Raw genomic sequence first — 24,959 nt, 5'->3', positions numbered from 1 at the left:
GCTTGCAGCGCCCCCACCCACCAACCTTGTATCTGTTATGAATTATTTTATGTGAAAAGCCTTCCTGGATTGTTAATAACTTTAAAATGTAACCCATAGCAACATAAATCTGTAAAAGACATGTTCAAGAATGAAACTGTGAAGTAATCCTCATATGACGAATTGGTATTTTTTTTTGTTGTAACATGTACCAAGAGGCAACCGTACAAGTTATCTGAAATAATTCAATTAATGTGAATAATGAGACATCGAGTGGAGGTCTTTATGATGGGATTGGCTGAACAAGCCTGGGAGCGGCGCATCGGTAGAGATGCTGCCTCAAGCGTCAGGAACTCGGGGTCAATCCTGCCTTGGGTACTGCCTGTTTGACGTTTGCATTTTCTCCTTGTGACTGCATGGGTTTCCTCCCACATCCCAAAGACGTGTGGGTCTGTAGATTAATTGGCCTCGGTAAATTGCCCAGAATGTGTAGGGAATGGATGAAAAAGTGGGTTAATACAGAACTAGTGTGAATGGTGTTGATCGATGCTCAGCTGGACTCAGTGGGTTAAAGGGCCTGTTTCCATGCTATATTTCTAAACTAAACCTCTTCAATTCTTCAGTCTGAAGAAGGGTCTCGACCCGAAACGTCATCTATTCCTTCGCATCATAGATGCTGCCTCATCCGCTGAGTTTCTCCCGCATTTCTGTCTACCTTTGACTTTTCCAGCATCTGAAGTTCTTTCTTAAACTCTTCAATTTATCCCTCACTGGGTCAAAGGTTTGCTCAGCTGCCCTAAAATCCTACTCTCAATAAAGTTCAGAGCAAAACCCTGGAAAATATTGACCACTTCTCAGGAGCTTTTTAGCTGATTGTTGACTGATGATGAAATTCACTACAGCCTTCAATGCAGACCTGAGGTAACTCAGCGGGTCAGGCAGCTACTCTGGAGGACATGGATAGGTGAAATTTCAGGTCAGGACCTTTCTTCATTGGGGACAAAGCCTGGCAAATGATGCAGCCTGCGGAAGGGCTTTGGCCCGAAACGTTGCCTATTTCCTTCGCTCCATAGATGCTGCTGCACCTGCTGAGTTTCTCCAGCACTTTTGTCTACCAGGTGAATGATAGATAAATTTAGGGTGTTTTTTTTTATTGGTAGATTGGTGGACGAAGGTTAGAGATAAGAAAGGAGCTAAATTGGTATGACATGGAGAGGAATGAAATCAGAGGAAAGGAAAAGGTGGAGGGGACAGGCCAAAACAGGAATGGGGGGGCAGGATAGTGGGAAATATGGATGTACACTCAAGCATAAGGAATTGAGATGGAAGGGGGGGGGGGGGGGAGAGAATAGTTACCTAAAATATTAGTAAACCAGCATTTCCTTGGGTCTACTGCTTTAATGTTCCCGCAGTTTTTGGTTAATTGAAGAAGGTTGAGATCAAAACTGCCGACACATAGTACATGGTTCTACGAGGCAGCAGTGAGTCCTGCCTTTCTATATGTTTCTGATCTGCTAATTGTAGATGTCTGAAGGCAATGGCAAAAATACCACCAACAGCATCTCTGAAAAATCTTCCGTTCACTCGAAGGATAAGTCCTCTGCCAAGCCAATATCTCCAGTGATGAGGACAGACTTGCATTCAGTCAGCAATGTTGGGCAGGCCATTATGTTTGCATGCTCATTTCATGCTCAATCTTAAAATGGACATTTCACTCAAAACTCTGTCATGGAAGAGATTATCAGATGACAAAAGAAAAGATTAAAGGATGTGCTCAAAACTGCCTGAAGAAATACAACATCTCCACTGACTTCTGAGAATTTTTGGGCCATGCCGGTCAAAGTAGAGATAGAGCATACATGATGGTTGAAGCCCATGCATTTCAGTACATAGGCCCTGTGCAAGAAGCAGACCACCTCCATCCCCCCCCCCCCCCCCCCCCCCCCACTTCCCCATTTAGTCATGGACCAGAATTTCCCAGGAGTTAGTGAGGATTTTGGCTTTTGGCACATTGGCCTTCATCAGTCAGAGTATTGAGTATAGAAGTTGGGAGGTCATGTTGCAGTTGTATAAGACGTTGGTGAGACCGCGTTTAGAATATTGTGTTCAGTTCTGGGCACCATGTTATAGGAAAGATATTATTAAGCTTGAAATGGTTCAGAAAAGATTTACGAGGATGTAAATGAGATGTTGCCAGGACTAGAGGGTGTGAGCTAAAGGGAGAGGTTGAGTAGGCTGGGTCCCTATTCCTTGGAGCACAGGAGGATGAGGGGTGATCTTATAGAGGTGTATAAAATTATGAGAGGAATAGATCAGGTAGATGCAGAGTGTCTTCCCAGAGTAGGGGGATTCAAGGATCAGAGGACATAGGTTCAAGGTGAAAAGGGTGATGGGTATATGGAACAAGCTGCCAGAGGAGGTAGTTGAGGCTAGGACTATCCCATCGTTTAAGCAGTTAGACAGGTACATGGATAGGACAGGTTTGGAGGGATATGGACCAAGCGCAGGCAGGTGGGACTAGTGTAGCTGTGACATGTTAGCCGGTGTGGGCAAGTTGGGCCGAAGGGCCTGTTTCCACACTGTATCACTCTGACTCTAAGTTCTCATGTTCTTTCTGCAAACTATCATAACCTGAAGAGGAGGAGGTAATTGTACAACTTATCACAAACGATGAACTTTTTCGGTGATATTTCCAGATGTGCAATAGGTTTATTGATTAATATCTGGGCACTTCACTCTGCACTCGTTTAGTCCAGAAGTAACTAAATTTACATCAGCAAATATTTACTTGAACATTGCACTTTGATTGGTTTGTTAACCTCTGGTCTGCCCACACAGGGTACTTTATTGTTGGTTGCAACGTGGGCTATGGTTGAAAGCACCGGCAGCTGTAGTAGTTAGCAGTGGAAACGTTTTGCTTATGTGATTACTGCTGAAGTTAAAAAAAAAATCATTCCACCTTCTCTCTCTCTCTCCATCACCTGTCCCGCACACACATACACGGCGAGCTGCATGAATCCCTGCAACACATCGAGAAATGCTGCGGACTCTCGCAGCGGACGTTCACAGACGAGGTGAGCGACCATCGCTTCCAGGCACCAAGGTGGCGGGGACGAGGTTGGAATCAGGCGCCGCGGCGGGGAGCTAAAGTCGGGGGTCCTGACCGGGAGGCAGGGCGGTTGGGCGCGAGGGCGGCCGTGCGGGCGGGCGCGGGGAGGGAGAGGGAGAGAGAGAGAGAGGCCGGGCTGGCGGCCGGGCGGGCGTGGAGCCACCGCGCAGGCTGAGGCCGCTGCTCCCCTCGCTGTCCGCATCCGGCTCGGGAGCTGCCGCCTCATGTGCCCCGGCTCACACGCATCACGATGGATGAGGAAGGGTTGGTATTGCTGAGCTGTTTTTTTATGGATGTGTGTATGTACACACACACACACACATGTGTGTATTATATACGTGTATATACATATGTATAAATATATCTATATGTGTATATATGCATGCATACATATGTATAAATTTATCTTTATGTGTATATATGCATGCATACACATGTATAAATATATCTATATGTGTGTATATGCATGCATACACATGTATAAATATATCTATATGTGTGTGTATATGCATGCATACATATGTATACATATATCTGTGTATTTGTACATTTACATATATCTATATGTATGTGTAAATATATATACACACATACATGTATCTATATATTTATGTGTGTGCATATATACACACACATACATACATGTGTGTATATATAATTAAGAGGTCCAATGTGTGCGTGTATATACACACACACACATTGAACTTCTTAATTATATATACACACATATAAATGTAAACAATATAATAAATGAGAAAGAAGAAAAGTTCAGTATATATATATATATATATATATATATATATATATATATATATATATATATATATATATATATATATATATATATATATATATAAAACACACACATATATATATATATATATATATATATATATAAAACACATATATATATATATAATACACACTGAACTTTTTGTCTTTCTCATTTATTATATTGCTTACAATGTTTACATATTCTGTTGTGCTGCAAGTATGAATGTCATCGTTCTATCTGGGACATACGACAATAAAACACTCTTGGCCTCTGAGCCTCATCCTCCGCACCTTGTGCTGTTGTGACCACTCGCTCCCTACCTCAACTTACTTCACCCCCCCCCGTCCCTTTGTCCACTTTGGCTGGCTCTTGTCCACACGATTTATTTTAAAAGATTTTAGTTACTTCTCCCAAAACACATGTGCAAACTTACCTACCCTTTGAAAAAATAATAACTATTTACTATCAATAAGCGGCTTATTTGCATCCTGTGCATGCTCTACCTGCACATCTGAGCTAGCATAATATATATTTGAGGAACAGCCCCTCCAATTTCAGCTGTGTTGCTGAAAATCTTTCCAATCATAACTGTTTCTAGAAAATGTTAACTAGTATCATCTAACTCAGAATTTCATTACCATGATCCTGTATTTACAGTAAATAACGATTTACTGTAAAGTGATATTTTTGTGGCGTCAGTACCTTTTCAGTAGTAGGTAATCATTGTAGTACATATCACCTTAGTGGCACCCAGCAATCTTAAAGTGTTTTATACTTCATTATCACTCTAACAGAATGGATACTATAAATTTGTGAGTTTAAGACCATTAAATCTTCGTGGACTGAGAACCTGTGTCTTTTCTTAACATTATTGGCAAAGGGTTTAGTTTGTTCAATTGTATTTTTTTTCATATTGTCCACTTTTTGTCAATTAATAGTTGGAGGGGAAGTGCATCTTTAGTAATAATTGTTTTAGTCACAAGGAGTTGCTGTCATTTAAGGTTGGGAAAATAGTGAGGTACATAAAATAGACATTTTTGGAAGACAATGATGTTTGGTAAATTTTACTCTGTTAAGGTTGGCAGGATGGACAATGGTCGACCGAAAGGCCTGTTTCCACGCTGTATCTCTAAACTAAAACTGGTTGCTATATAAATGCAAATTATTTTTGATTTACATTTAAGTTCTGACACGCCTTGGCTGTATTCATTCTTGTTCTTATATGGTTTGCATTCTGCTGCCAATATGTTATACAGTATTATGCTGGTGAATTTTAATTGCTGGCATTGGTATAAACACTTTCTATTGCTTTCTGTTTTTCTTTTTGTTGCATTAGTTGTTTGGTAGAGTTCTCGTGTTTCACATGTTAGAAAATTTCACCTATAAAGACAAACTGCTGAAGTATCTCAGCGGGTCAGGCAGCATCTATGGAGAACATGGATTGGTAATGTTTTGGGTCAGGACCCATCTTCAGACAGATCAGACTTTCAGCTGTTCATTAGTTGTGAGTTTAACCACTATGTTAGCATAGTATTTTTGATATCTGTTATAGCCAAATCTTATCAGCACGCAGTAACCATGAACACTTTTGCTCACCAGCATGGTCATTGGACATTGATCAGAAACTGCAATTATTTAGTTGTTTCTGTGCCACATTACTGGAATCCTAAAGTAAAGTCCCAACCTTTTCATCAGCTGAGATGTGCTAAGCATAGGCTAGGAATAAAGTCTTTGACGTGCTTTTACAATGGTTTAACAATGACTCAGAAAAGAAAGTAGAAGGTCATATGTACCTATTAAAGAAACATAATTTTTTCTGTAACTTTGGAACCTTTTGACTTTCACAGTGATTTATCTTCCTGTACATGCTCAAAAGGGAGTGCAATTTGTAATAATTCATGATCAAATAAGCCATAAAACAACTGGAGTTCTGCAGAATACATTGATAATTAGGCTGCCTGATAAAATGTTATCGCTAATGTGTGATATTTGGTCTTTCTGTACAAATGTTGTGTCCACTTTCGCTACAGTTATTTTAAGAAAATTAAACTGGAAGAATAATTAAGTCTAGGACCGTTTGGACTTATTTCCATTTTTGGATATGTATCTTTTGCAGTTTATATTTGTGTGAAGTATTTGTGTTGTGGTTTCCTGGTTGAGGTTTTCATTTGCGTTTCCATGTAAAAATAAGCATTGTTTGATTCTTTTTTACCTTTTGAGTTCCATACTTAATTTTCCTTGCTGATTGTTCACTGTCATTGCATGTGTAAAATTTGGAGGTGAATTTCATCTGCAGATGGAGTCTGAAAAGTGGAATCTGTTAATCAATTTACTCTACTAATTCCAAAAATGACAGTAACTCTTTTAAATGAACCCAGTTGTGGAATCTTTATTTTAATTCTTTTTAAATGATTTCTACATTAATGAGAAGTAGTTACGACAGCAATACAAGTTAGATAGGAATAATATGTGTGGGGGGGTGGGGGTATGGGGGGAGTTGTGGGGGGAGGGGGTGTGTGGGCAGGGGGGGAGTTGGGGGGGGAGAGGGGTGTGTGGGCTGGGGGGGGGGAGTTGTGGGGGGAGAGGGGTGTGTGGGCAGGGGGGTGGAGTGAGTTTGGAGAAAAGATGGGGGAAGAGCCATGGGCGAGGGGGGTTTCACAGGGGAGGGGGTGAGTTGTGGGGGGAGGGGGAAGTGAGCTTGGAGAAAAGAAGGGGGAAGAGCCATGGGCTAGAGGGGGGGGAGGTAGCGGCTGGAATTGGCGGTGCGATGGGGACTCACAGCGGGCGCTGGTCGTTCTCCTCCGCCGGGAACAGAGTCTCCGCTTTCCGTTTGGTGACATCTCCGACTCCGGGCTGGGTCTCCGACTGGGCTGGGCTGCATCTCCCACGCTGGGCTAGGCTGGGCAGGGTTTCCGACGCTGTACTGGGTCTCCGACGCTGGGCTGCTCGGGGCTGGGCTGCTTCGAGTCCCTCCGAAAATTGTGTCTGGTTGGAAGCCTCCGTCGGCGATCCTCAGCTCCAGTAAAGACGCGATGGCGCAGGAAGTGGCGGACGATCCCGGTGAGTGACAGGAGAAGAGACTAATCCGCGCGGCGCTGAACGGCTGGAGAAGAGAACAATCTGCACACATGCGGTTTTTAAGATTTTTCTAAACCTCGCTAACTTTTACGACATTCAACCGATCGGAACAAAACTTGGTACACTTGCAGCATAGGAGAACGGTGAGTGAACTGGCGAAAAATCGTAGCGCTATCGCGAACCGTTTTTGCGCAAATAGAAAGACCGCACAAATCGGAAGATAACAAGATCAGAGTTTTCGTTATGTATAGATTTAAATATGTTTTTTAAAACATGTTGCCAGGGTCAAAGGGCCTCAGGGATGGTTGGCAGACAGGAAGCAAAGAGTAGGAATTAACGGGTCCTTTTCAGAATAGCAGGCAGTGACTAGTTTAAGAATGAGGGGTAAGCCATTTAGAAGGGAGACGAGGAAACAATTTTTATCACAGAGAGTTGTGAGTCTGTGGAATTCTCTGCCTCAGTGGGCGGTGGAGGCCGGTTCTCTGGATACTTTCTAGAGAGAGCTAGATAGGGGTCTTAAAGATAGCTGAGTCAGGGGAAATGGAGAGAAGGCAGGAACAGGGTACTGATTGGGGATAAACAGCCATGATCACATTGAATGGCGGTGCTGGCTCGTAGGGCCTATTTTCTATTGCCTATTGTATAATATATATTAACGATTTAGACGAAGGAATTAAATATAACATCTCCAAGTTGACACAAAGCTGGGTGACAGTGGGCTGCGAGGAGTATGCATTGAAACTGCAGGTTGACTTGGATAGGTTGGGAGAGTGGGCAGATGCATGGCAGATGAGTATAATGTGGATAAATGTGAGGTTATCCACTTTGGTGGCAAGAACAAGAAGGCAGATTATTATCTGAATGGTGTCAGATTAGGAAAAGGGGAGGTGCAACAAGACCTGGGTGTCCTTGTCCATCAGTCACTGAAAGTAAGCATGCAGGTACAGCAGGAAGTGAAGAAAGCTAATGGCATGTTGGCTTTCATAACGAGAGAATCTCAATATAGGAGCAATATAGGAGCAAGGAGGTCCCACTGCAGTTGTACAGGGCCCTGGTGAGACCGCACATGGAGTATTGTGCAGTTTTGGTCTCTTAATTTGAGGAAGGACATTCTTGCTATTGAGGGTGTGCAGGTTAATTCCCGGGATGGCGGGACTGACATGATGAAAGAATGGATCCACTGGGCTTATATTCACTTGAATTTAGACGGATGAGAGGGGATCTTATAGAAACATATACAATTCTTAAGGGATTGGACAGGCTAGATGCAGGAAAAATGTTCCCGATGTTGAGGAAGTCCAGAACCTGGGTTCACAGTTTAAGAATATAATGGCAAACCATTTAGGACTGCGATGAAGAAATAAGTTTTCAGCCAGGGAGTTGTGAATCTGTGTAATTGTCTGCCACAGAAGGCAGTGGAGGCCAATTCACTGGATGTATTCAAGAGAGAGTTAGATATAGCTCTTGGGGCTAACGGAATTAAGAGATATGGGGAGAAAGCGGGAACAGGGTACTGATTTTGGATGATCAGACATGATCATATTGAATGGCGGTGCTGGTTCGAAGGGCCAAATGGCCTAATCCTGCACCTATTTTCTATGTTTCTAAATCGGCAGGGGAAAGATCTTGCAGCATATAGAATCTTTGGATTTATTATGGAATGCAGGGACATGGAATATCTGCAGACAGATTAGTTTAACGTGGCGTCACGTTTGGCATGGGGCGTTGCGGGCCGAACGGTTTGTTCCAGTAGACACAAAATGTTGGAGTGACTCAGCGGGACAGGCAGCACCTCTGAAGAGAAGGAATGGGTGACATTTTGGGTCAAGATCCTTCTTCAGATTTGTTCCAGTACTGTACCTTTCTTTCTATCAGCAGAAGTAGAGATAGACAAAAACAGTATACTAAAGTTTTATAGGTTAGCTCTTAGTATTGTGCACAGTAATAAAAAAGTTTGGGGAATTATGTCAATGTTTATTTTCATGACAATGGTACAACATACAAGGAACTTCAGTAATGTGGAGAGGCAAAAGAAAATAAATTTGTTAGGGAAGAATTGATAGTGGTGTTCAAAATCATAAATGTTTTGATAGTTTACCAAAGGAGAAACAGTTTTCAATGGCAAAAGGGAATAATAACCAGAGTACAGTGATTTAAGGTGATAAAAATTGAGGTAAGGGTAAAAGTTCTACAAGGTGAGTTGTAAGTTGTGAGTTGTAAGTGTACATTGCTTGAATTAGTAAACAGAAAATGATTCTGTTGTTACTTAGATGGCTCTGAAGGAAAGTGTTCTCAATAAGGTGCTTTTTTTATTCCACGGTAGACAATATTTAAAAAAAAATTCAAGCTTTGTATCAAAATCCATTTGCATTTATAACATTACTTTTTCTTGGACAAATAAGAGAGTAAAATCTTATTATCGTGTGACTATATCCTGGTAAAATCTGACAGTTTATCTTACATACTTTTAATTAAACATGTATTCTCCTGATGGTATTTTGTGTACACCCTATCTATGCAGCTATATATTTTATATATTTCCAACAGGTCACCCTTGGCCTCCGATACAGTAGCTTTTGTGATAAATGAGATAAAATCCATGTAAATTCAACAAATTTAACACTGTAACAAGTGAAAATACATTGGTAAAGAGTCTGATGAAATTCCCTGGAAAATTGGCACAAATCTAAATTGGCTGATAATTTACACTTGATGAAAACTAGATTGAAAGCTGATCTAGTATCCAAAGCCATCTGAAGAAAAATGTGTAAGGATATTGTTGTATATTGCCCGATCCCTCAAGCAAAGACCAACTTGGATATGAAAGAGGCCACCAATAGTATTTTTTATGTAGTAAGGAAAGAAATGGACATCTGAGTTTAAAAAACCCATACAAGGCCATTCATTCATCACCCACATTGGATTTTGAACATTAATTAAGTTCCAATTCCAGCCCCGTGCATGTTCTCTGATTTCCATGGTTTTGGTATCAACTGCCCCGGCCTCAAACTGCAGAATTTGCTCCTTAAATCTCTCCACCCTTTACCTTTGGGCTTCTTTAAGACTAAGTATTAATGGCCCCTTTTGTGTCATGATGTCAAATGATGTTAACGTTGCTGTGAGATATTTTGCACATTCAAATTGCAAGTTGTTATATTTGAAGTCAGATCCAAGTGCTAAGATCAAACGGTTCTTATTGTGAAGTTTGTTTATTAATTGTGCCTGTCTATGTGCAATGGAATCACTCGCTTTGTTCAGTTTTAAAATATATCTTTCTATGAGCAACAGTGGATAATTTTGGAAATTAAGATTTGGTAAAATCAATTTTCTTCAGTTGTATAGCCAGATTTGAAAATGTATCAAAGTTTGTGGGAAGCCCAAGATTGGGGATAGAAATTTAAGGTGGTCATTAATATATTGATTTGAGGGTTTGGGGCACCACCAAAATACTGATGGAGTGTTGAGAATGTATAACTCACCAAGAAACTATAACTTGACTTAAATAGCTGTATTTAAAGTAACATTTGATGAGCACAAGAATAAATCTTTAATTCCCATTTAACCTGGCTTGGTTTCTGTTTTGCTAAAGCGAGAGATGTGTTGGGATAGTCCTGCTCTTGGTGAGGGCCCATAGTATCTCATGTGCCCATTTTGGAGTTATTGGATCAGCTGAGTATCTCATTTAACTGATGTAGTGAACTAGCTGTCCTCTATGAAGAGGGGACTTTGGCTCCACAAAGATTTATAGTTGTTACTAGACTAAGTGGGACCCGTTGGGTCCCAGCATCACAAGGGAGGGATGGTCCCCCAACGCAATATTCCACCTCTCCACCAATTCCAATATTGGTGGCCAGTGTGGGGTGTGGGCTCGCAGTTGACTCACAGTTATTCCTTGAAATTCCATTTCAAGCAGGGTGAAAAGGCACCAAATTCAAGTGCAGTTTCTTACCATTTCAAGCAGGGTGCAAGGCCGCTAAAAACAGCGAGTTGTGACCTCTCCCTCCCCCATCTTGCAGAGACTGAGCCACGTCTGGGTTTTATAGTCCCTCCCCACTCCCACCTGAAGGGGAGTGGCCTTCATGGCATGATTGACAGGAGAGAGAATCTCAACATTTTTTAAACACTAATAACTCTTTTATTTTTCATCGATGGGAAAAATCCTCGGCACCTGATGAGCGGAGGGGGACTCTGAGTAAGATGGCCACTTTCAAAACCAAAGGCAACACAGCTTTAGCACTTTTAAACCAAAACACACTTTTGCATTTTCAAACCACATTAAGGGCATTGACAGGTTAGTAAAACCACTCACAGTTTAATAGACATGTGTTCAGTGTTATTCTCAGCTCAGATTGAGAATTATGACCTCTCGCTCCCCCATCTTGCAGAGAACTGAAGCACCTCCACACTTTTGGGTTTTATAGTCCCTCCGGAAGGGGCGTGGCCTTCAGGAGAGAGAATCTCAACATTTTTTAAACACTAATAACTCTTTTATTTTTCATCGATGGGAAAATTCCTCTTGTCTTGCGCAGCGGGGGGGGAGGGGGACTCTGAGTAAGATGGCCAAAAATCACAGTGGCAGCGTTTATTTCTAAAATCAATATACAGAACAACAGGAACAAGATCAGACTTTTAGTAGTATCAATAGTCAGATGCATCTGCAGCAGGTAGCTTGGTGATGATAAATCCCAGTTGGTTTAAAGAGATCCCGTTTTGGCACTATGGCCAAAATGGAGGACTGCAGTTTCTAGTAATCCCCACCTATCCCCATGCTCGTTTCACCTCCACCCCCCACACGCTCTTGTATGCACACATTTCTCCCACAACCCCCAGCTCTCTGTTCTTTACTCCTCCTCCTTCCATTCATCTCCCCACCCGCCCATCTCCCCCAATTCCTTTTATTTCATCTCCACTTTCCGCTCCCTCCCTCCGACTTTATATTCCACTCTTTTATTTATCTATCCTTTTATCTCCTTTTCACCTCTAGCCTTTGTCTATATCCAACCATCTGAAAATCATTCCTTCCACACTCCCTCCCCCATCCCACCTCCCCCCCCCCCCTCGCGTTTATCTATATCCATGGCCTATATACATGTCAGTCTTTGCTCTGCTCCCACCTCGCATTTCCAGATTTGTATTCCCTACTCCATCACTGTGAAGAAGGACCTCCAACTCAAAATGTTGCTTGTCCCTTCCCAAATGCTGCCTGTCCTGCTGGGTTCCTCCAGCACATGGTACTTTACTCAAGATTTCAGCAAACATCTGACAGCATCTAGTCTCATGTCTCCATACACTTGCTTTAATGTTTTTTTTTTTGTTGCATTGTCTGCCACTTTCTTACCACCTTGCAGAATTTTGTGTACTTTATATATAATTTAAGTATAATTTGTTTTTGTGTGCTTGAATCCATGTGCCTGTGGTGCTACTGTGAGCAAGATTTTCATTGTATCTGTATTTCATAGTACTTGTACATTTGATAATGAACTTTACTTGACTACTTTGTGGAGTAGCCTTCCCAATTTAGGCACATCTCCAGATTCTTTGGAAGACTTTGCAAGGTTGTCACATTGAGAACTTCATCTTCATTGAGAGCTGTGGATTCACTGTATTGATTGTACCATTTTTATAAAATGTAATTTGTATCACAGGATAAAGAAACTGCACTTTGGGATTAGATTGGTCATGGTTTGTTATGTAGTCTGAGCAGTACTAAATGTCAAAAATTATGGTTTGAAAAATATTTCCTTTGCTAGTTAGATTTGACTTAAACAGGAAGATCTTGACTACCAGGCATCATATTTCTCTTTCTTATCGCATGTCAGCACATAAGAATTCCTTGACTTGCAAAATGATTGTACTGCAGCACATTTCATTAAGTCAAAGTTTATCATTTGAAAGGCTGTGCTCAGGGAATTTTGGTACAAAGCATTCCTGTGCATGGAAAGTGACTCTTAATTTGTGAGTGAAAATTGTTAAATAAATTGAAGGCACCTATCTCATAGCATTAATGGCATTAACTTAAATTTGTAACTCAAGAGATACTTGTACTTCACTTTAAATGAAACTGCAGACACTGAAAATCGGTAATTGGTCCGCTAATTGACTTCGTTTTGGAACAGTTGTGGTTAAGGAATCTTATTGCTGACAATTTATCTCTCCGAAGGAAGTTTCCCATTTACTGGGTGTAGTATAATAGATGCCTTCTGTAAATGTTTTTCCCAAATCTTCCATATGCACACATACTTAATACAGATAGCTTTAGTATTTGGTATATTACTAAATGGTTATTATTTGTCTTAAATGTGGATAGCTTAAGCCACTTTTCCATGATTGGGTCCTTTGTGACTATTTATATATTTCCATGAACACTATCTAACCATAGTTTATTAGAATAGAGAAATCTGACTTTTTACACTGATACTCTAATTGGATATTTTTGCTCAGGTTATATAATTAGAAATGACTTTATTAATAATATTACTTTTCAAAGATTCTTTGTTCACAAACTCTAAGAATAGTCTTTTCCACAGTGACAATTTAGTTGAAAGTGGTAAGCATTTCCAAATATTGCACAATATGCAATATGAACATGTATATGTGACTTATTTTGTAAGGAAGATATTTTAAAATCAGTGCATGTGTACTTTACTTTCTCTTGGAATACCGAATTTTCTCTCCCTTGAAGAGTAAAAAAAAGTACCAACTTTGTTTTTGCTTTAAACTAATTCTTGAAAAATATATATGAACTTGATCTTTTTCCAGTCAATATTCTGTGAGATTCCTGTTTACTTATAAACTTTCATTTAGTTTTGCCATTTCACCAGACAAATAAATGTCTTTTATGAAGTGTATTGTTGAGCAGTTTTTGGAGAATATTATTTGATTGTGTCTATATGATTTGAGGCAAAACCCAATCTTTGGAATTTTACCAATTAATTATGAGACTAAAATACTGTGTGGGTCTTTTCTAAAATCAGAAGTGAATATCTTGGATCACTTATTTAATACTTACTGAATGATTGTGTTAAACAGCTCTTTGTTCAAGTGACCTAAGCCTTGAAATTTTGTTAAAGGCCCTGTCTAAATTCACTTTTTTTATGGCATTTACTTAATTGGTCACCATTATAAATATTGTCCTTTAATTATTCATGTGTTCATGTGTATTCTAGTTCAATCTTCACTTCTTGCTGAATATATATTTTATATTTGAATATACAGCAGTGCAAAATCCTCGCCAGCACGGACCGTGGATCTGAGCGAAGATGACAAGGATCAGGCACCTGTTACTATGAATCCCCTTCACATGATGAAAGCCTTCAAAGTCATGAATGAACTGCGAAGGTAAATTGAAAACAAAAATGGCCGCTTTTCCTTCCTAGATTTGCTTATCTTTGTCACATTTCCCTCTCTCATAATGTGCAATTCTTAGGTACTGCAGTCTGGCTGGCTCCTAGTGTTCTATTGGCATTTTGATTATCTGAAAGTAACCTAGTTCAAAACTGTGAATGTATTCAATTAATACATTTGATGTTGAAAGTATTTGTGAAAGCACCACAAGACTAAGCTTATATGCAGAATTAGATTATTATTTTTAATAATGAATACTTTATGAATGAATGAATACTTTATTGTCACACGTCACAGTGAAATTCTTTGCTTGCATACACAAGGTGTGCAAATAGTCGACACATACGGCACTTACAGTACCCTCTCGCCAGGTCCCCTTTTGTTTTCACACTCCCTCCCCCTCCCTCATGGCGGTCCCCCCCAGGTCGAGTCCTCCATTGACAGGATGGGTGCAGTCATGCCATTAGCAGATTCTCCAGGTGTTTCTGTTTTAATGGAATGTACTTTCGTCATTTTGGCTCAAAGTAAGCTACCAGCAAGCTATTTCTGTGGATGTTCCTAGATTTCTAGCTTTAAAATTATTCAATTGTGCATTCCATCAATTTGTAGGGTATGGTTCCATTTCTTCTGACAATCTTCCTGGATCTTACCATCTAGGTTAGCAATTTGTATGCACCCTAACAACGTAAAGTGTCACAGCAATGATTGCTGTAGTCATTTTTCCACCATATAAAAAATCCTTTATGCCAAGGCCCACTGTATCCTATGGGTGGGAGGGGAGAGGTGATAAATTCAATAATGGCACCAATGATAAATTATTTTGGGGTGATGGGAGTGGGAAGGGGATGGTGGCTGAGGATGGAGGATTGGCTTGGAGCTTATACAATTGGGAGGAGGATCGGGCTAGCATTTAGGAGTGGTGAGGAAGATTAGCCTGTCATTAGGTGGTACATGATGAGAATGGGAGAGGGCAAATAGGTAGGCTGACAACATGGATTGAAATCAAAGAAATAAAAGCAACAAGGGGCGACACGGTGGCGCAGCAGTAGAGTTGCTGCCTTACAGCACTTTCATTGCCAGTGACCTGGGATCAATCCCGACAACGGGTGCTGTCTGTACGGTTTTTGTGTGTTCTCCCCGTGACCATGTGGGTTTTCTCCGAGATGTTCGGTGTCCTCCCACACTCCAAAGATATACAGTTGTAGGTTAATTCGGTTTGTGTGAATGTAAATTGTCCCTGGTGTGTGTAGAATAGTGTTAATATGTAGGGATCGATGGTTGGCACGGACTCAGTGGGCTGAAGGGCCAGTCTCCACGCTGTATCTCTAAACTAAAAACAAGATGCTGGGAATACCTAGTATATCAGGCATCATCATGGTGGAATGAAATAATATATCATTAGAAACAATTAAACAAAATCCTCTGACTCTTTATTTCCAAGTGGCTATGGCTTTATAAGAAAATTCTCCCTGGTGACCTAACCAACATTCTTAATCAACATTATTAAATGACAAATTGTATGGTCATTAACACAATGTACTCTGTGGGAGCGTGTTTCCCCATATGCAACTGTGGTCACTCTTCCTAAATAAAATGTATTGATTGGAAAGCACTTGGGATATCCTGGGATTGTAAATGGCACAATGTAAGTGCAAAAATTAGTTTTCTGGTGATTACGTTTGCTTTAAAATAAAATCCTTATACTAACCCCAAATGCCATATTTTTATTGCTGTCTTGTTCTCTTGAATGCGAGTATTAACAAATGATTTGTTTAACTTGCAGTAAAAGCACTTTGTGTGATGTAACCATTGTTGCTGAGGATGTGGAAATTGAAGCGCATCGTGTTGTCTTGGCAGCCTGCAGTCCTTATTTCTGTGCCATGTTTACAGGTACTAATCTGTCATAGAACATAGAACAGTCTGTGGCGAATATGATGCCAAGCACATCACTTATCTTCCTGCAAATTACCCATATCCCTCCATTTCTTGCATAGCCTTATGCCTAACCAAAATTCTTTTAAATGCCACTAACTAACTTGCTTTAATTACCACCCCGGCAGCGTGTTCCAGGCACTCACCACCCTATGTGAGTTTTTTTTTTAAATGGCCCGCACACTATCTTTAAAACTCCTCTCATCTTAAAGTTATGCCCTCTAGTATTTGATTTTTTTTCATCGTTGGAAAGACTCTGACTGTCTTCACATAATAAAATGACAAATGTTTTGTGATTGATGAGGAGATTTGGCAAAAATGTTTTGGTATTAATTTCCTGCTTTGATCAAAAAGGCAGGCAGGTGTTTGCTAGCAATTTAAAAGTTTACTCGATTCTGGAATGAACCCACTACAGCAATTTGATAAAAAAATTAACACTAACTGGCAAAACAGTACATGAGCCTCAGGGGAGGATAAGCAAGCTTTGTGATCAGTAGCCAATGATTTTGATTGGGATTGCTCATCTTTATTTTAATATAAATTGCAAGGGAGTAGAGACTTGTATTATTTTCAACTTTTATTCCAGCTCTTTAAGCAGCATGTCTTGATAGTTCATACTCTTCCCAAAAATATTTTGTTAAAATAGTCTGTTTCTATCTTGTCCTTTCATTGTTTTAAAAACTTCAATCATATTACATAAATCTTATGTTTTGCTTCAATTAAAACATTTGGCTTTCAGCATATTGTGGTAATTAAAGACTTCTAAATTGATGATCATTCTCTTGGTCCTGCTTTGAACACTTCCACTGTTAATTCTCGACATTTGTCTAAGATTGGCCATGAAAATTGTGCATACAATTTGAAGATTACGCAACATAAAGATTATGCTTTAATTGAAGTGGTAGGGTTAGGGTTTTCCAACTAAAAGAGTTAAATTCCCAAGTGACTGTAACTTGTTTATTTCAGTGTACTAAATTACTTACAAGATACTACCATAGGACACATTCCGGATATACGGAAGATATTAAAAAAACGACATAAATGAAATTCAAGGCTACCATTCACTTAAGCACACTTCAGAAATCTTGCAGAATTTGCCACATTGCTTTTCTAACGGAATGAATCGTTAAATGCTCCCAGTAGAGCTGAAAATTTGCTATTTTCTGCAATATTTAGAAATCCTGACACTTGTATTCCATTTCTGGATAAACCCATTCTGTGTAATTCAACATTGATTGACATTCTTCTATTGAGATTAACTGAGCTACTAATATAAACAGTATAAAAGCAAATATTTTGAAAGAAAGACAATTATTTTTATTTACACTGAAAATAACCTCAGACTTCAGTGGTGCCTATAGATAGAATTTTGATCACATCCGGTGAGTAATATCTACTTGCTGATAACAAGAATAGATAATGTAGAGAAAAATAATTGTAGTAGAGTTGGACACAAGATGCATGCCTTTTCCTCTTCATTACTCTTTGTCAACAACAAATACTCCCTATGTTCTTGGATGTTGCAATGCAAGGGAAAAAATGGCTGGAGTTTAATTTTGCATCTTATATAGGCTCTAACTTGGAGACACATTTATTGTGGAGTGATTAGGAATTCTGCAACAATCCATCAGCAAAGTTGTCAGAAGAATATTGGCTCTTAACTAATGGTAATACTGATGTTATAAGCTGGATTGACGTACACAAATCTTGTAATATATTGCTGCTTGCCTTAACTATTCCCTAAGAGGGGATTTATTTAAATTGTTTTATGCTACTCATCCTTTTTTTCCTTTATGCTTTGTCTTACTGATTTGTGCTGTGATTAGTTAATGTAATTTTATCAGCATTTACTGTGCATATTGAAGGTTTCTGCAATTTTGGATTGCATCTTGAATAGTTATTTTTTCTGCACGCATTTGTAAGGTGTTAGGTCTCACCTATGACACAGCATGGCAATGTGTTGAAACGATGCAAAATCGTAATATATCCTCCCTTGTATTTTTCCAATCAACAAGAATCTTCAGTCCCTGCTGGGTTTTGGATTGTGGATCTGTGTACCACAAAGTTTATTATCAGCTTAATAAGCTTTGAAATACACAGATCCACAATAGTAATGTCAAAGAGCAGGAAACCAGTCAAATATATTAACTGTGATTATTTTCAAGCCAAGGTGAAGTCCAAGCATGTCTTGCTGAACCTAACCTAGCAGTGTCTGAAGATTCCTTCAGATAATGTGTACACACCAGGGTTGGATAAGGGAAGGTTGGGGGAGTATAACTTGAAAATAAGAGCAGGAGTTGGCCATTGGGTCCCTCAAGCCTGCTCTGCAAGTCAGTATGATTATGGCTGATATCTGCTGGCCTCAACTCCTCTTCTGTGCCAATTCTGCATGATCCTTAAATCTTTCAAATATTTATCTATCGCTACCTTAAATATATCTAATGATCTAGCCTCCACCGCACCTGGGACCAGAAAAATCCAGAGATTCACTGTCCTCTGTTGCACTTCAGGAGAAACTGGATAATTGTGAGAATGGAAAGAATATTATGCTGGTACAATAAAATGAGGAAGAACAAGAGGATACTCCATGTCCGCATGGACAGTGAACCAAATGGCTTGTTTCTGTCCTATATGTTCTACGTATTGCAGTGTAAAATAGAAGGCATGATTGAGCCATTGTTTAACTTACGGAAGGCTTTTTTGAATTAAATATCCTATTCATAGTTCTGCACAAAGTTCTGTCTTGTCGACTTTTAGAGCATGGTTTAGTTACATTGTATTATCTCTGGCAAGGAGCATAATTTCTACAATTAATGTAATTTTGTTTTTGTTTTGTAGGTGACATGACCGAAAGTAAAGCAAAGAAAGTTGAGATAAAGGACATAGATGGACATACACTTAGTAAACTAATTGATTATATATACACAGCTGAAGTGGAAGTCACTGAAGAGAATGTGCAGGTAGGTTATTTCTATGTTGTCATGCAGCTATTGATGAAGATTTAAAAAAACTCCGAAGCTTTTAATCTGAAATTAAATGTGGTAGAATCTATGGAAAATAGAAACAGAATAACCTTTCAGCCAAATCCTTTGTCAGAACTGGGAAAGAGAAAATAAGTTAATTTCAAGTTGTAGAGAAGGTGGGGAAGGATAATGCAAAGGAAATTCCTTTGACAGTATAAGGACTGTTCTGCTGGGGGGGTACATTGTAGAGACGAATACTTTCCTGTTGTACTGGTGTATCGTGTAATTTGTCTGGATAGCCCAGTCTATCACGCAATGGTGCAGCAGTGGAGCTGCATCCTCAGTCCCAGGTTCCATCCTGACCTTGGATGATTTCTGTGTGGGTTCGCACTTTCACCCTGGTACCCTGTGGGTTTCCTACTGCAGCTCCGGTTTTCTCCCACTTCCGAAGGATGTGCGATTTTGTAGGTTGATTGGCCTCTGTAAATTGCCCCGGGTGTAGTGGGATAGTTACTGTCAACGGCTGATGAATAGTCGGCATTGACTTGGTGGGCCGAATGGCCTGTTTCCATGCTGTATCTCTTTTAAAAAAAAACGTTGCCTTTCCATTGATTCTATTTATGCTCCACGTTGCCCTGAGAAAGCTACCAGCATCATCAAGGATCATTCGTACCCCTATCATTCTCTCTTCCCCCCTCTCCTGCTTAGACAGAAGATTCAAGAACAGCTTCTTTTTTGTGGTGATCGGAGTTTTGAACAGACTTCTCATATGTTAGGGACAAATTCCTGATCTTCCAATCTACCTCGTTACAACCCATGCATTTTTTTTTTTGCACTCTCTGTAGCTGTAACACTATTTTCCACTGTTTATTTTATCTCTTACATAACCTGTTGTACTGGTGTATCGTGTAATTTGTCTGGATAGCATACAACACAAAGATTATCACCGTATTTTGGTACACGAGACAATAATAAACCAATTATGGTTTATTGTTCTAAGTCTGAAGAAGGGTCTTGACCGGAAAAGTCACCCATTCCTTCTCTCCAGAGATGCTGCCTGTCCTGCTGAGTTACTCCAGCATTTTGTGTCTACGGTTTAAACCAGCATCTGCAGTTCCTTCCTACACATAAACTAATACCTTTTTTAATTAAGAAATGAATTATAGAAGTTCCTGTTTGGAAACAGAAGTCCAGCATTAATAATGGAAGAAGCACGACACCTTCTTAGCCACCCACTCTTCTGCCCTGTCAAGTACATGCCCACTTGTAGCAAAGTCTCGTGTTCGGCTCAATGGTCTAAGTGACTGCCTGAGGAGACTGAACAAGTGCTTGACCATCCTCCAAGATTTTCCAATGTATCCAGCATAGAAAGGAAAGAATTGGGGTGACCAAGTTTGCTTCATTCTTCCAAAATGCCGATTACACACATGCCTAAAAGTGGACCTGGATACCTGTACTGTGGTGTGTTCATTTGTATCTGATTTTCAGTTGGCTACTCAGTGTTGAAATATGTTGTCACAAAAGTGTAATTTTGTCACTTTGGCCATTCTGTTTTACCTCTGGATAATATCCGTTTCAGCAGATTTTCTGCTACGAACTAAAAATACATTTGTTGTCAAAAACAGGAAATTATCATTTTAAAAATTATTTGCCAACAGTCGGTAAAATTAATAGCGATGTGAGTGATGAGCATCTAATCTAGAATTTGCTTATACTTTAACACTTAATTTAAATTATATGAGCCTAAAAACTTGATTCAAAGTGCCAGGTTGTGAACAAATCCTGAGTTTGTTTTTCCTCATGCAGCTGGGGATCAAGCAGGGCACTCCCTCTAATCTCCTTCACGGAAATGAGTAATTTTCTGGGGGATATCCTTTGCCAGTGCAGTTACTTTGACATTTGTTGAATTCTCAGAAATGCCTTCATTGATATAATTGATTTTTTTCCTTTCTTACCTTCCTCAGTGTTGTTTCCCAAGAATGATTGATACTCCCTGATGACTCCCCACTCCCACATTTTCTTAATTGTTATTCCAGTCATGAACTGTGGATTGATGATAAGAACATGATTTTTGTTATTGGAAAACAAAATTCGATTTAGTTTTTTTAATTATGATGTGAACTCTGCTCGATAGTGGCTCAGCCATACAGACCTGGAAGCACCCTGGTTGGTTTTTGGTTAACCAACCTCAGCCAGTGTGGGATTTAAGGCTTTTGCAGTTAACCTGTGGGCACATTCGATCCAAAATTGGCTGGGCGATGGGTGGCAGAGGGTAGTTTGATTGGAAATCTGAAATGAATAGTGTACCATAGGAATTGGTTCTGTGACCTTACGATGTTTGTAATATATATAAATTACTTGGTAGAGAAGGTAGGGTGTATGATTAGTAAGTTTGCAGACAATGTAAAAATTGGTGGAGTATAGATAACAAAGAATGTTGTTACGGATATAGTGGGAAGAGGATTAACTGGAAAATTGGGCAGAGCAGTGACAGAATTTAATCCAGATTAGTGCAAAAATGCACTTTGAGGGTCAAATTATGTTGGGGGCATATAGAGTCCTTAAGAGCATTGATGTACAGAGAAACCTGTGGTTACAAGGCCGTAGTGCTCCGAAAGTGGCAACACAGGTTGTAGAGGTCAAAGTTTTGAGTTGGGACTTCATGTTGCAGTTGTTAAACCACACTTGGGATATTGTGTACAGCTCTGGTCGCCACACTAGTAATAGTGAGTGCAGATGTTGCCTGGAATGGAGGTCTGTAGTTCTTAGGAGAGAGTGGATGGGCTGGGTTTATAATGTAGGACAATCGAGGGTACCCTTGTAGAAGTTAACAAAAATTGTAAGGGGCATTGATAGTCATAATCCTTTTCTCTGACAGGGGCTTCTAGAACTAAAGGGCACAAGGTTTAATGTGAAAGGGAAGAAATTTTAAAGAGATTTTAAGGGTAAATGTTTCACGCACAGGATGGCAAATGTTTGGAACGAGCTGCCAGAGGAGGCAGTAGTGGCCATACTATTACAACATTCAACAGGTATTTGGATAGGAAAGTGGTAGAGGAAAATGGGACCAATACAGAGAAATGGGATTAGTGTATGGAGGCAACACTATCGTCTTGGATGACATGGGCATAAGGCCCCATTACAGTACTGTATGTTTCTATAATTTTATTCTTTGTGTGTCTGATGTGTCGCAAGTTATCCACACCATCAGATGTGGTCTGCTATGCTTCTAGTTGTCAACCATACTCTGGTCTCTAAGATCTCTGGAAAAATTGTGTGGTCGTTGCTCCACAAAATGGTCTCAGCGTCTGGAGCACTGCATTGGCTGGGTGATTATTCAGTGACTTGCTTCATGTCAGCCCATTGGTTTCATTGTTCATATTCTGGTCAAAGAATCATACAGTTCTTTGGCTTCCCATATCCATGCCCACTATACTGGTACCTAGATGTAGGAAGGATCTGCAGATGCTGGTTCAAACTGAAGATAGACACAAAAAGATGGATTAACTCAACGGGTCAGGCAGAATCTCTGGAGAAAAGGAATAGGTAACGTTTCGGGTCGGGTTGGGTCTGAAGAAAGGTCAGGCACATCAGGCGGAAGAGGAAGGAGGTTTTGCAACACGAGTTTTGGGAATTGGGTAAAAGACTGAAGAGCAAGACCTCCAGGGTAGTGATCTCAGAATTGCTTCCAGTACCCCATGCTAGTGAAGGTAAGAACAGGAAGATAGGGGAAATGAATGTGTGGCTGAGGAGTGGGTGCAGGAGACAGGGATTTAGATTTCCGGATTGTTGGGATCTCTTCTGGGGCAGGGGTGACCTGTACAAAAGGGACGGGTTGCACCTGGAGGTGTACTAACATCCTAGCGGGCAGATTTGTTAATGCTACGTGGGAGGGTTTAAACTAGATTGGCAGGGGAGTGGGATCTCGAACAGGACAGAGGCACGTGAGAGGCGAGAATGGAGGATATGGAGGAAACGTTGGTATGGAGGATGGTGAGGGAAAGGTTAGTGGACAGTGTAGGCAGGTGAAAGGCAGAGAGCGAGGACTGAGGTTTGGTTTAAATTGCACTTATTTTAATGCAAGGGGCCTGACGGATAAGGCAGATGAGCTTAGGGCCTGGATTGGTACGAACAACTGGGACGTTGTAGCCATGACTGAAACCTGGTTAAGGGAGGGTCAGGACTGGCAGCTCAATGTTCCGGGGTTCAGGAGAGACAGGGTGAGGGAAAAAGAGGAGGGAGGGTTGCATTGTTGGTTAAGGAGGATGTCAACAGCAGTGGTCAGAGGTGACATTACGGACGGTTCATCTAGTGAGGCTCTATGGGTGGAGCTGAGGAACAAGAAAGGGAAGATCACCTTGTTGGAGGTGTACTACAGACCGCTGAATAGTCAATGGAAATTAGAAGAACAAATATGCCAGGAGATTGCAGACAGCTGCAGGACAAATAAGGTTGTTGTGGTAGGGGATTTTAACTTTCCCAATATTCTCTGAGTAAAAAAGTTCTTCTTCAGATGCCCTCTAAACCTATCACTTTTTATTGTTTCTTATGGCCTCTTGTTTTAGAAACCTCTGTAGTGGAGAAAAGTTTCCTACTTGTGCATCATAATTTTGCGAACATCATTCAGGTTTCACAACCTTCACCACTCCAAGGAAACCAAATTCAGTGTTTACATTGGCAAGACCAGGCGTGAGTTTTGCTGAACCGGGAACCAACTGGTCTGTGAAGCACTGGCCATTCCATGCACAATTAAAATTAAAATTCCACTGATGGTCAAAGTCTCCAAGTAGTTAATCTTAGGTAAAACACAAAGTGCTGGAGGAACTCGGAGATCAGGCAGCATCTGTGGAGGGAATGGACAGGCGATGTTTCATGTTCGGACTCTTCTCTGATACAGATTGGGGGAAGGGGGGGGCGGGTTGATTGGTAGATGGGTGGACACTTGCATGGCAAGGCCTGCAGGATCTCCTTGTTGCTATTCCAGTTTCATTCCCATTCCCATAACAACCTTTCTGTCTTGGGCCTTCTCCATTGCCAGAATGAGGCCACATGCAAACTGGGAGAACAGCAACTCATATTTTGCTTGGGTATCAACATTGAATTTTCCAACTTTAGGGAACTACTCCATGTGCCTCACCCATCCACCCATTTCTCCCACAATCCCATTCCTCTTCCTATCCCCTTCAACATAGATTCCTTCATATTTTGCAGGTCTTCTCTACTTATCTCAGACCATTTTGTATCCTTTTCATCTCTAGCCTTTGTCCACCTATCTGCCAATCAACCCCCCTCCCCCACACCTGTATCAGAGAAGAGTCCGACATGAAACGTCGCCTGTCCATTCCTTCCACAGATGCTGCCTGATCTCCGAGTTCCTCTAGCACTTTGCGTTTTGCCTAGGATGAACTATTCAGAGATTGACCATCAGTGGAACTGATGTTAATTTTAAGTGTGCATAGAATGGCCAGTACTTCACAGAACAGTTGATTCCCTGTTCAACCTATCAATAATACTGTACCCTCACATTGGGTATGTACACAATGAACATACCTGCTGGACAGAAGCTGAGCAAGGACCTTTCTTGCCCATTGGTCTTAAATATGGCGGTGTATCTCTTGTGAATTCTATTTTAGTTTGTTATTCTAATGTCTACAACCTGTTCCATTTTCATTACATTTTGTACTGTAATCTTTGTTGTATCTCAAATTACCAACAATACTGAAATCTGCTCAGTTATTTTCACAGATGATTAAAATTAACAATCAAAGCTGGGCATAAT

At 40.4% G+C, this 24,959-nt stretch overlaps 1 protein-coding gene across 5 annotated transcripts in view; it reads left to right on the top strand.

Annotated features, from left to right (window-relative positions):
- Nucleotides 1-2,832: 2,832 nt before the first annotated feature.
- The window catches only part of klhl3 (kelch like family member 3), an 83,041-nt gene continuing 60,914 nt past the window's right edge, over nt 2,833-24,959 (top strand). For 2 of the 5 annotated variants that reach the window (XR_004413434.1, XR_004413431.1), the window contains exons 1-4: nt 2,833-3,053; nt 14,160-14,279; nt 16,069-16,175; nt 19,056-19,177. Coding sequence is in view for 1 of the 5 variants with exons in the window: in XM_033029377.1 (XP_032885268.1) it covers nt 2,992-3,053; nt 14,160-14,279; nt 16,069-16,175; nt 19,056-19,177 (411 nt within the window). In the remaining 4 variants the exon portion in view is untranslated. Of the gene's footprint in view, nt 3,054-3,213; nt 3,353-14,159; nt 14,280-16,068; nt 16,176-19,055; nt 19,178-24,959 lie in introns of those variants that run through there. The other 3 variants (XR_004413432.1, XM_033029377.1, XR_004413433.1) reach the window with 2 other exon arrangements.

This window comes from Amblyraja radiata, chromosome 11, assembly GCF_010909765.2.
Source record: "Amblyraja radiata isolate CabotCenter1 chromosome 11, sAmbRad1.1.pri, whole genome shotgun sequence".
In the NCBI taxonomy this organism is placed as follows: Eukaryota; Metazoa; Chordata; class Chondrichthyes; order Rajiformes; family Rajidae; genus Amblyraja; species Amblyraja radiata.
Note: the sequence above shows the minus strand (reverse complement) of the source record. Positions and strands in the feature narration are given on the sequence as shown.